The 12,779-nt window shown below is 36.4% G+C and overlaps 1 protein-coding gene across 1 annotated transcript; it reads right to left on the bottom strand.

The window, feature by feature from the left end:
- Positions 1-5,676: 5,676 nt before the first annotated feature.
- LOC144450333 (non-homologous end-joining factor 1-like) lies at positions 5,677-12,124 on the bottom strand. The gene is made up of 8 exons (XM_078140932.1): positions 12,027-12,124; positions 11,164-11,381; positions 10,323-10,520; positions 9,595-9,733; positions 8,338-8,399; positions 7,493-7,607; positions 6,290-6,480; positions 5,677-5,986 (listed from the first exon to the last, which is right to left on the bottom strand). The coding sequence occupies exons 2-8, from the start codon at positions 11,362-11,364 to the stop codon at positions 5,885-5,887; spliced, it is 1,008 nt and encodes a 335-aa protein (XP_077997058.1). The 5' UTR covers positions 11,365-11,381; positions 12,027-12,124; the 3' UTR covers positions 5,677-5,884.
- Between the last annotated feature and the right edge of the window lie 655 nt (positions 12,125-12,779).

The following is a 12,779-nucleotide window of genomic DNA, read 5'->3' as shown; positions in this document are numbered from 1 at the left end:
CCTCAGGATGTTCTTTGAGATAAAACATCCAAAGCGACGATGGCGATGCTGAGATGGGAAAATAATAAACACTATACGGTAGTAAATGTTATTATAGAAGTATGTATACTTTTGCGTACACCGAAGACAAGGGAATCAAATTAATAATGTTGACTTTTTCATATATCTAAAAAGTAGCATCGATCTATAGCAACACAAAGGCACTTTATACTTTATCAACTCCATTGGCAATATACAATATATTATAGCTTGTATATAGGATTAAAACATTCACATTGCCACCTCTATCATACCAGGTACCCTATTATACACTGGGTTGACTATTGCCACCTCTATCCTGCCTGCCCGGTCCCCAATTATACAGCTGGGTTGACTATTGCCACCTCTATCCTGCCCGGTCCCCTATTATACGCTAGGTTGACTATTGCAACCTCTATCCTACCAGGTCCCCAATTATTCAGCTGGAATGACTGGGGCACTAGTTGTGGTTCAAATCTTCCCCAAGGACTTTAGACAGTCAGAACCAAACGGTAGCGAAAGGGCAACCCGCAGATTCCAAGCCCGTAACTAACCATTCGACCATCAGGACGTCCCATAGGCTTCTTGTATTAGTGTTATCTTATCAGAGCAGCAATAAGAACTAGGATTACATAACACAATTATTTGGTTATGTTCAAATGTTTTCTATAGTTCTGACAAAAAACACGTTTATAAATCAAAAGTGTAAAGCTACTCCTAACTGCGTGTATGTTATAACCTTAAAGAATCGTATATAGTGATGTTTCAAAATAACTAGTACTGTTTTAGAAAGAATAATATCGGCATGTATCAAACTATTTGGCATTTCCTGTGTTTTGTAAGCTATGATGTATATATATATATATATATATATATATATATATATATATATATATATATATATATATATATATATATATATATATATATATATATATATATATATATATATATGATGATGATGATTGCACTATGCGTGAAACTCCGAGTTACAACCGAGAAAGAGTTTCAGAACTATCAAAACTATTGCGCTCTGCCACTGCGTATAGAGCACATCACGTACACCAGCACCCCACCACAAAAAAAACAAGAAACCCAGAAATAGAACCACCATCTGGTGCAACCCACCATATAGCAAAAACGTAGCCACCAATGTAGGCAAACGATTCCTCAACCTAATCACAAAAAATTTCCCAGCAGACTTCAAGTTACACAAAATATTGAACAGAAACAATGACAAAGTCAGTTATAGCTGCATGCCAAACATGGCAAACATAATCAAAGCGGACAACTCAACCATCTCCAATAGCGAGACTAAACCCACTCAAAAACCATGTAATTGCAGAAAGAAAGACACCTGCCCTTTGAACGGGGAATGTCAAACGGATATACCAAGCCACCGTCCATGGTAAAAACCAAACAAAAGTATATATCGGTTCGACTTCAAACAGAGATACGCCAACCACAAAGTCATTCAAACATGAAATACACGAAAACAGCACAGAACTATCAAAACACTGTTGGAAACTGAAAAGCAACAACGAGCCTTTTTCCGTATCCTGGCCCATCAGCAAGACAGCCCAAGCATACACCAGTAAAACAAAACGATGCAACCTGTGTTTAACCGAAAAACTAACCATTACCAAAGCAGACAAAAACTCCACACTCAACAAAAGAACTGAGTTGATATCTAAATGCCGACACGAGAATAAACTAAACCCGTCAACTAATGAAACACCAAAGCCCGATATGAAACAACCCGCCAACACCTACTTGCCCGCACCCAATACCTCACACAATAACAACGAACACCTTCACACACACAGCACCAACCCACCAACACATAGACAATAGTGATGATGACACACACATACAACCTATCTCGGTGTACAACCTTACCTGAACGTCCAACATTGATCAGCAATACATATACCAAGATACATCTAAGACATACAATAGGAGACATTGTGTGGCTGTATCCGTGGTTTTAGTTGCAATGCTTCACAGTAAGTAGTTGTCAGTTTTTAATATGTGCCCCTATGTAAAGATTAGTCTAACGAGAATGACGTGTTTACACAGTCAATTCATTTTTAAAATCTAATAGGTTCGGTGAAATACTAAACTATACCTAATGATGAAAGTTATACATATTTCTTTATGCAGAAAAGCCGCTTGTGAAATATTTATGACTCTATTGAAGTTATTAAAAATAAAAAATAAGAATACATAATCCAGCACGAAAGTAAAAATTAGTAAAAAAGTTATTTTATTCAATAGAAAAATTAAGATAACACGAATGCAGCAACTATAATCAGAACATTTTATTTCCAAGTGACACAAATGGTTTAAAAGAAAAAAAAGAAATCTTGTGAAACGCGAGTATAAAGTATAAAGACTGTAATCAGATAATAAAATCTAATCATTTTTTAAAGTCATATGCAAGGTGAAAAGTAAGAAAAAATATATACTGTTGAATTTGTTCAAAAAATGTATACATGTATGTCGCAGCTTAAAAATACAATATCTAACTTATCATATACTTAATAGTGTCAATATTTAATAACTAAGGTATGTTTATTTATGGTAATAAATGTTCTCTCATCACGATGTAGACTTGTTTTCAATTATGACTAAATGATATCAAATATTGATATTTAATTTTCTCTTCAAAGTGTTCAATATATTTGTTTTAATATATTAGTTTTAATATTTTAGTTGGAGTAAGTTAGTTCTATTATATAAAAGTTCTCTCTAAATAACCAATCTAGATGTTATATATATAACTAATAGCATCTGTAGTAGAAAGATGGAGGCTAACAGCCAATACGATGTAGGGTTGATGTTTCATCATGGAAAATTACGTTTTTGAAACATAGCTAGAAATATTGCAACCTCTATCCTACCAGGTCCCCAATTCTAAGAAAATAAAATCTAAACTTTTTTTTAAAGTCATATGCAAGGTGAAAAGTAAGAAAAAACATACACTGTAGAATTTGATTTAAAAAATGTATACATGTATGTCGTAGCTAAAGAATACAACATCTAACTTATCATCTCTAGACTAATAATAACAGAGACACAATAAACATAGCAGGATCCTTTGCCCAATCACACTTGACACTGATAAGCATTTCTATTCTTTCTCAGTGATGTAAAAACAGGCTTCTAATGAAAACATTACACATAGACTTGATGATTTTATGGCTGCAATTATTTATTTTCTAACTTATAATCAACATTTCAACTTGACTACTTCTACATCCTCCACTGTGCATGGCACAATGTAATTATTTCTTTTGTATTAGAAGTTGTCTGAGGGTGTGTATTAAATTTCATCTCACATGAGGGAAACGCCAAACCAACACCATTTTAGCTATAAATAGCGAGATGCTAAGATAACTCCAATGCTTCTCACACAGAGGATTCATTTGGTAATTAATAACATATTAGTTCTTTGTTGCCAAAGGATCTCGCAGCATGTATATTTAACATATATTTCCCTGCTATGTTTACATACATACATACATACATACATACATACATACATACATACAATGTGCTAGGAATGCTTTTTGAAAAGCTTTGCGTCTATAGCTACGCTAAATGATAAACCACGGGGAACGGGGGCACATGAGTTTCCATTTACCACCCACGGGGGCTGGCAGCACATATGCGAAGATTTACCCACAGAGCCCTGGAGGCAAATACGAGAAGATTTACCCACAGGGAGCTGGCAGCACATACGAGAAGATTTACCCACAGGGAGCTGGAGGCACATACGAAAATATTTACCCACAGGGAGCTGGCAGCACATATGCGAAGATTTACCAACAGGGAGCTCAAGGCACATACGAGATTTAACCACAGGGAGCTGGAGGCAAATACGAGATTTACCCACAGGGAGCTGGAGGCAAATACGAGATTTACCCACAGGGAGCTGGAGGCAAATACGATATTTAGCCACAGGGAGCTGAAAGCACATATGCGAATATTTACCCACAGGGAGCTGGAGGCAAATACGAGAAGATTTACCCACAGGGAGCTGGAGGCACATACGAGAAGATTTACCCACAGGGAGCTGGAGGCACATACGAGAAGATTTGCATATGATTTGCATATGTTTGTGACTACTTTTGTATTCAATAAAGACAACACTATAAATGTGATGTGTAATTCATTCTCATTGTTACCTTTAGCTGTGTAAAAAATCGCCATCCAGCTTGCGATATCACATATTATACTGACTTGATATATGTTCACAAATGTCTGATTTATTCAGGAATAAGTCTACATTTAACATAACCAGAATTATACTCACTAATATTGACAAATTAAAAGGCTGACATTTTGTTTATGCCTGTCTTTTTTTTTCTAATCAGTTGTACAGCGCATTGTGATTATTTTTTAATGTAATGCATTTTATGAGAGATAAAGATTATGATTATGTGAAATACATGGAAAAAGTTTGACGTCAGAATTTCTAATGTGAGGATTCATGACCTTCGTAAAAAACAGCAACAATCAACATTTTTATTGATTTTACCAAGAATGCAAAACTTTTACAGATATCATGTATATACTATGAAATAGATGATAGAGGGCGCCCTCTCAATGCATAGCTTTGGAGTTGATCTGTGGAGGTCAAATTACAAAATTTAAAAATCTAAATATCACAGTACAAAAAAACATAAAGTTACTTCAAAAGCCAGAAAATAAATCATACAATAATCAAGAAAAGATCAGTTGATCACATGAATCATTCAATAACTCCTCAAAGTACCTATAATTTTGAGACAACACAAATACATATTAAAAGACAACATAGAATGATTTCGGCTTTCAGCCTTGGAAAATAGTTACTGCATAACAACCCTTGGGGTATCACTATGAATTTACATACAGAGGACACATTCATTGGCTATTTTTCCTATGGCACTATTACAGTAACACAGGTGTCCTATCGGTGATTTACTTTAAACTATAGAAAGAATAAGTGCCTGAGAATGTGATGTATAATAAAACACTTATTGCCTTGCCAAATTTGGGCACTAGTAGATGCCATATTACACCCCATGCTGTTATATAACACTTATTACCTGGCCTTATTCAGGCACTAGTAGATGCCATATTACCCCTCATGCTGTTATATAACACTTATTGCCTTGCCAAATTTGGGCACTAGTAGATGCCATATTACCCCTCATGCTGTTATGTAGCAACTATTTTCGCCGACTTTCAGCCTCAGGAATAATTTGCTACATGACTGTCCTCAGGGTAAGAGAGCACCCTCATAGCCAGGAAATACATCAAAGTGTATCCAAAACCACAATTATGACCTCTCTTTTTTCAACAGTAGATGTCATATTACCCCTCATTCTGTTGTGAAGCAACATTTCCCTTGGCTTTTAGCCTTGGGAAATATTGTGGAACAGCCCTTGGGGTAATAAACGTCTATTATTGCCCTCATAGCCAGCCCTTGGGGTAATAAACTTCTATTATTGCCCTCATAGCCAGCCCTTGGGGTAATAAACATCTACTATTGCCCTCATAGCCAGTCCTTGGGGTAATAAACATCTACTATTGCCCTCATAGCCAGCCCTTGGGGTAATAAACTTCTATTATTGCCCTCATAGCCAGCCCTTGGGGTAATAAACATCTATTATTGCCCTCATAGCCAGCCCTTGGGGTAATAAACATCCATTATTGCCCTCATAGCCAGCCCTTGGGGTAATAAACGTCTATTATTGCCCTCATAGCCAGGCAATAAGTGTACAATAGTCATCTAAAACTATACTTTAATTTAATAACCTTAGTTTTGCATAATCACAAATTTCTTTCAAATCAATTCATTTCATGACCTTAATGATTAAAATAAACCTTTCTTGGTTTTCTTTTTCTTTGTTGATAATTTACTTTCCTCTGCAGCAAGTCTTTTCTCCAGTGCTTGTCTTCGTATTAATTCAGTGTCCTGTAAATAAACACGTACACTTTATGTGGTGGGTTTTAATAAATACGTACACTTTATGTGGTGGGTTTTATACAATAACATGCAGTTTGAAACACAAGTGGTATATTTCTCACACTGTCTTGTCAGATAAATATTTTTCAGATATATAATAATAATATAATGTTAATTTTCTATATCGCCCTTTTCAACACTGTGCTCAAAGCGCTTTACAACTATTACCCCTGGCACAGATCTATATCGGCACAACAGCCCTTTACACTTCCTCATCTCCCTGGGGAGTATACAATCCATTCAGATTCATACCTTAACAGGTGAAGATTCAGGTGATGATACTTTATGTGGTGATGATTGTTTCCTTGGTGACAGTTTCCTTGGTGATGTAGATGGAGAGACCTGTCCTCTGATATAGGATGGTGGTAACCTTTGACCTATAGAGGCACTCTGTGTAGCTGCGGTTGTCGTCTCCTCCTCCTCCTCATCATCATCATCAATGTCTGCAAAGATTAGTTAACATACACAGTTAAAAACTGACAAACAATATCATTAGTTACCTAAATACACTTAGATGTTATTCCACAATATTTTTCTTCATTCAGTCAATAAAAACACGAGTGACCTAAGGGGCCATTGTCACTACGAGTGGTTAGATTAGTTGTGACAAGGCCCCTTAGGTCACGAGTATTTTCTAGCTGAATGAAGAAACATATTGGGGAATAATATAATTCTATCATCTCCAGTAATATAAAAAAAATCGAGGAAAATAATGGCAAGTTTGAGCATTTTTGTCTCATATTTCAAACACAGCAGAACCAGTGACGTAGACACACGCTGTTTTGACATACACGCACTTTGTTGTGATGTAGAACGACCAGAGTATATATTCCATATTTTACGTTTATGCATGGTATTAAAGACAGATATATAGGTATATTTTTTACAGTAAGTGCATGTCTGTGACTCCCATCAGGCAGCTCTGGACCACTGTAAATGCATGTCTGTGACTCCCATGGGGCAACACTGGACCACTGTAAGTGCATGTCTGTGACTCCCATGGGGCAACACTGGAACACTGTAAGTGCATGTCTGTGATTCTCATGAGGCAACACTGGACCACTGTAAATGCATGTCTGTGAGTCCCATGGGGCAACACTGGACCACTGTAAGTGCATGTCTGTGACTCCCATGGGGCAACACTGGACCACTGTAAGTGCATGTCTGTGATTCTCATGAGGCAACACTGGACCATTGTAAGTGCATGTCTGTGATTCCCATGGGGCAACACTGTACCATTGTAAATGCATGTCTGTGACTCCCATGGGGCAACACTGGACCACTGTAAGTGCATATCTGTGACTCCCAGGGGGCAACACTTGACCACTGCAAGGACAGTGTTATTCTTGCCACAAAATTTATGTGATGTGAAATAATGAAATGACCTTCCAAAAACGAAATTTACGATATATTAAAAAGCATATATTTCCTGGAGTGATGTTCCTCTGTAACTACCTTCAGTTCTGTCTCTTAGCAACCATGCATTCTTCATCATTACATTCAGATACAAATCTTGTCCTTTTTGATTGAAGGCAGAACTTCCTTGGGTCTTTACTTGGCTCTCAAATCCCTGAAATATAATACAATAGATTTATTATTTTTGAACTGATTTCATTAGGTGAAATAATGACAGATCCCAATGACGTGCAAGTTCAAGTGCGGCGAATCAGGTATTTGCACGAGTGCTGGCAGTGTTTGCACTTGGGAAGTGATAACTTGTTGTGAAAGAACATAAATCATTTATTATATTATACCAGTATATTGATGGTACAAATTGTGAGATCTGATTGGTCTAGACATCGAACTAGCGCGTCTAAAATGAGCGATAATGCACAGTTGGCATGCGTCCAAATTTTGATGTTCACCGTTCATCTAGAACGTTGTAGTCCGTGCAGGGATGGGGGTGCAAATGAAACCAGCAAATGTTGCGTCTTATCTTGTTTCCGATATTTTCAATATACTGGTATAATATAATAGCAATAAACCACCTCCTGGGAATGGTATACCACTCGGTTTTGACCAGTGAACTCAATATATGCATTCGCTATCGCTCGTGCATATATTTCGTTCACTGGTCAAAACCTCTTAGTATACCATCCCCAGGGGGTGGTTTATTGCTTAAGCATACAATAGTAAATGTGAAGTATACACCAGCATGCACTGCTCTAAAAGCTACTTCCTGCATGGGTTCTCATTTCCCCAGACTCTCATTGGGGAGGTCTCATAGGCAGAGCCCCCATCAGCGAGGGTCTGGGTAACCGAGACTGGGCATCCAGTAGAAGCAAAAGAGGTACAATTACCTTTGACAGGTTCATTTCATTTAAGAACCCCTTTCTATCGAATGGAACAGTTTCCAAATGTTCTGTAAAAAATTAAACATTAGAAGAAATTCAAAATAACGTAACTTGGTAATAACATAACATAATACAAGTTCCTGGTACATACACATGTACAACGTTTAACAACATACAAGATTCAGATTGTGTTGGCAGACTTTGTTTTTGTTATAGTCACCTGACAATTGAGTCACATGACAATTGAGTCACATGACACAAGATTCAGATGGTGATTTGCATTTTGTCTCTTTGAATTCCTTGGCATGGGTATTTGACAAATCACTTGTAACCTGATATCACCTCTAGTCATTGGTTGTATCACTGTTCGTATCATTACTGCAAAAGTGATATCTGTCTTATGATTTGTGTCATTATGTGGAAACAGTACTCATGGTCATGTGATGAATAAATAGGTGCTATTATTTAATAACCTCAACCTATTAATACTGGCAGTGTACCAGGAAATTGTACAACTAGTAACTGAAGTAAAGCATTTTCTATATGTGTATAATCATTTATAGCATTCATATTACAATGAGCAACACTGAAGTAAAGCACTTTCTATATGTGTACACTCAATCCTGGCTGAGCCTGCTCAGATGCAAAGGACTATGGGATTATCTGTGGTTATTGTAATACCTAATCTGGAGCTACTGAAAAAATTACCCTCAACATTGTTTACAATACTAATTGATTAGTATATATTATCACATTTCCCATGATGCAGCATTCAACATGGCGGGTCTGCAAGTTCCCTATTGGAATTCACTTGTTGTGTTGTTACAAATTATTAACAGAGTTGGTATACTATCATAAATGAACATGGAATCATTTGGGTATCATATAGTTAGTTTAGACAGCTTCAATCTTTGAAAAAATGTACCATTATCAACATTTAGAGATCAGCTTCCATTTCGTTTGTAATTTTTATTTTACTGTCAGTTGTGATCACTGTGTCTTGTGAAATTAGAAAGACACTTTCTGATGATGACTAAACATGAATATGATGACATTTTTAACATGCCATAAGAAAATTGACATTTAGCATTTTAAATGTTATCAAGAACAATTGATCAGGGCATAGGTACATGTATATGATAACCATTACATTTTTTCTGGTACAATTAATGTCAATAAAAGCATAGATAATATATAAATTAGAATATTGTATCATTTGGTAAAACATTTCTTAAAGAACAATTGATGATTTTGACAACTTACTTCGTGACACCTTTGCCCCTCCTAACTTATAATCTTCAATTTCATTGTCTTTTTTACGCAACAAACTTTCTAATTCTTCTTGTCTTCTTTCTAATTCACCAATCATAGTTAAAAGTGGTGTTGTAAGATGAATTCCCATCTGTAAAAATATAAATTGACCAATCATAGTCAAAACTGATGTGGTAAGATAAATTATGTATGCTCACCAGGCCATTAGTTGCTAAGCAACAGTGCCATATGACTGGTACAATGTCTAACCACATCACCAATAAAGGGTATATATTAACTATACTATTGCTGCTAAGCAACACTGTCATAAGACAGACATTGCCAAATATGGGTATATATGTACCATATCATTAGTTGCTAAGCAACAGTCCTAAAACAGACAACATTGCCAAATATGGGTATATATGTACCATATCATTAGCTGCTAAACAACACTGTCATGAGACAGACAACCATTAGTTGCTTAGCAACAGTCATGGACAACATTGCCAAATAAGGATTTATACAAACCATAGCATTTGCTGCTAAGCAACACTGTCTTAAGACAAACAACATTGCCAAATATGGGTATATATAATCCATACCATTACTTGCTAAGTAACATTATATATGACTGGTACATTGTCAAGTAATGGGTATATATGAACCATATCATTAGTTGCTAAGCAACATTATATATGACTGGTACATTGCCAAATAAAGACATATAATATACTAACCATATCATTAGTTGCTAGGTAACAATGACATTTCCATGTGAACGGTACCCCAGCTGCCAGATTTGATTGGATGGTGATGGTCATTGTGTCATCTTCATTATCTATATCATATTTTACATCTTTCTGCTGACAAGTCAGATTACTCTGTAGGTGATCTAATAGTCGTGTTACTGGTGCTTCAACTGAAGGATTCAATTCCTGAAAGAAATATAAACATGATTACTATGACAACAACATGGTTGTCAATGGTTACATGCATTAGTTTACATCATCACTATGACGACATGGTTGTCAATGGTTACGTGCATTAATTTACATTATCACTATGATGACATGGTTGTCAATGGTTACATGCATTAGTTTACATCATCACTACGACGACATAGTTGTCAATGGTTACGTGCATTAGTTTATATCATCACTATGACGACATTTTTCTACATAGAATTCACTACACTATGATTCTGTTTTTGGTTTTTGTACTCGTGTTTCTGTGCTTTGTAAAGTGTATCGTTTTATGGAATGCCCTATATATGAAAATTAGATTAGATTAGATTAGATTAGATTAGACATGGTTACTAATGGTTACATACATTAGACAGTACATATCATCACTATGGAAACACAGTTGTCAATGGTTACAGGTGTTAGTCCATGTAGTTTTCATTATTACTATGGAAACAAGGTATAAACTACCTGTAGTTATTGTCACACAATCGGCTAGTGACTTGTAGTGACAAGGCCCCTTAGGTCACTCATATTTTCTTTGGCTGAATGAAGAAAAATATTGGGGAATAATATCGAAACACATATTTTATTTTGTGAGATTGTGCATACTTGCCTTAGTTCTCTTCTTAAATCTTTTACTTGTACAATTTTCATGCCACATAGAATTCATATCATAAATCAATATTTCATAACTCTCTTCACTGAAGTGACATTTAATAAGATATCTGGCTTTCTTTATAACAAACGTTTGCCACACAGTTGCACTAAGGTCTGGTTTCCATTGGCGACGCCATGACAACATTGGATCAGCCATCTTGTTATGTAGGCACTCTATTAACAGATAGACAAACACAACATTATTTTTTATAGTATAGTTGCTGTATAGAAACTATATTCTACAGAAAGGGTTGGAAATCAAATTCTCACTCTCTCTAGCTAGTGTAGAAAATCTCAGTCTATGATAACATTGATATCCATATTTAATGTCAATCTAGAAATGTGTACATGGGTCCCTGTCTCTGTCTGTCTATCTGTCGGTCTCTTTGCTGTCTGTCTGTTTGTGTTTGTGTCTGTCTGTCTGTCTGTCTCCCTCCCACTCTCTCTCTCTCTCTCTCTCCCTCTCTCTCTCTCTCTCTCTCTCTCTCTCTCTCTCTCTTCTTGTAGTCTTGTAGTTGAGGTACTAGTACTAATTTAGTCTAGACGTTGACTTGTACGGTCGCAAGTGTTTACAAATTACAGTCTCCTGGGCAAACCTAGTCCTGCTTCCATGACGGTGCACGAGTCTGTATTACTGACTTGACAATAAGGACAATTGTCAGAATCGAGTCCCGAATTCCTCCGTATGCAAGCAGGACTAGGGCAAACCTAGTACATGTACTATGATGTAGATACAGAGTCGAATACTGTTTGTAACTAACGCTAACGTTATTATTACAGATCGAGGGTGGGGGCAAATAAAACAGAGAAATACTTCACCTGTATTCAATATAAAATTCAGTTGATCCGCTTAGATCTACAGATCGTACAAAATAGTTCGATATCAAATATTCGACGACCCCGCTATGACCTGAAAGTTTGTCATAATATACTTCCGGTTTACGAGAACGATTTCTGATTGGCTGGAATGTTTCCGAATGACGTGGTCTTTGGAATCATGTTGTGTCATGCATTCGATCCGGAGGTCACTAAAACGAATTACAATCTAGACGATGGCGACTCTATCACTGTAAAGTACTAAAACAATAGAGTACTTCTAGCTCAGATGTTAGACTCTCTCACAGTCTCGAAGCTTCGCATAAATAGCTAAAACTTGGGTTGTTTTGTATGTATCTACTGCATAATTGTACTTGTATACTAGTATCCCAGTATCCCTATGGCCCTAGCCCTGTACTGTGTGCCCTCATCGATCACATAGGGCTAACATTTTGTTGATGTGTTAGGATACTGGGATACTAGTATATGAGTACAATTATGCAGTAGATACATACAAAACCCAAGTTTTAGCTATTAAAACGAAGCTGCAAGGACTGTGAGAGAGTCTAGCTCAGACGTATATTCATGTGACACTCAAATCATTGCATTATCAAGGTCTGTAGTAGACATTGATATGTCGCATTCATTTCGAACTTGCCATTCCAAAGATTTTACTATCCTCTTCATATGCTCAAATATATTACCCCCTTTTCTTACCCCATTATTTCTCTTTCACACACACACACACACACACAC

This window comes from Glandiceps talaboti, chromosome 19 (assembly GCF_964340395.1).
Source record: "Glandiceps talaboti chromosome 19, keGlaTala1.1, whole genome shotgun sequence".
Taxonomy (NCBI): Eukaryota; Metazoa; Hemichordata; class Enteropneusta; family Spengelidae; genus Glandiceps; species Glandiceps talaboti.
The sequence above is the reverse complement of the archived record's forward strand: the minus strand, read 5'-3'. Positions and strand labels throughout refer to the sequence as shown.

What these genes read in the sequence shown, in the direction of transcription:
- LOC144450333 (XM_078140932.1), bottom strand. Translation starts at nt 11,364, where the DNA reads ATGGCTGATCCAATGTTGTCATGGCGTCGCCAATGGAAACCAGACCTT. An exon ending in AGGGGCAAAGGTGTCACGAA is followed by an intron (nt 8,400 to 9,594) that starts GTAAGTTGTCAA and finishes AATTTTTTACAG; the next exon opens with AACATTTGGAAACTGTTCCA. An exon ending in GCTAAGAGACAGAACTGAAG is followed by an intron (nt 6,481 to 7,492) that starts GTAGTTACAGAG and finishes TAATCTTTGCAG; the next exon opens with ACATTGATGATGATGATGAG.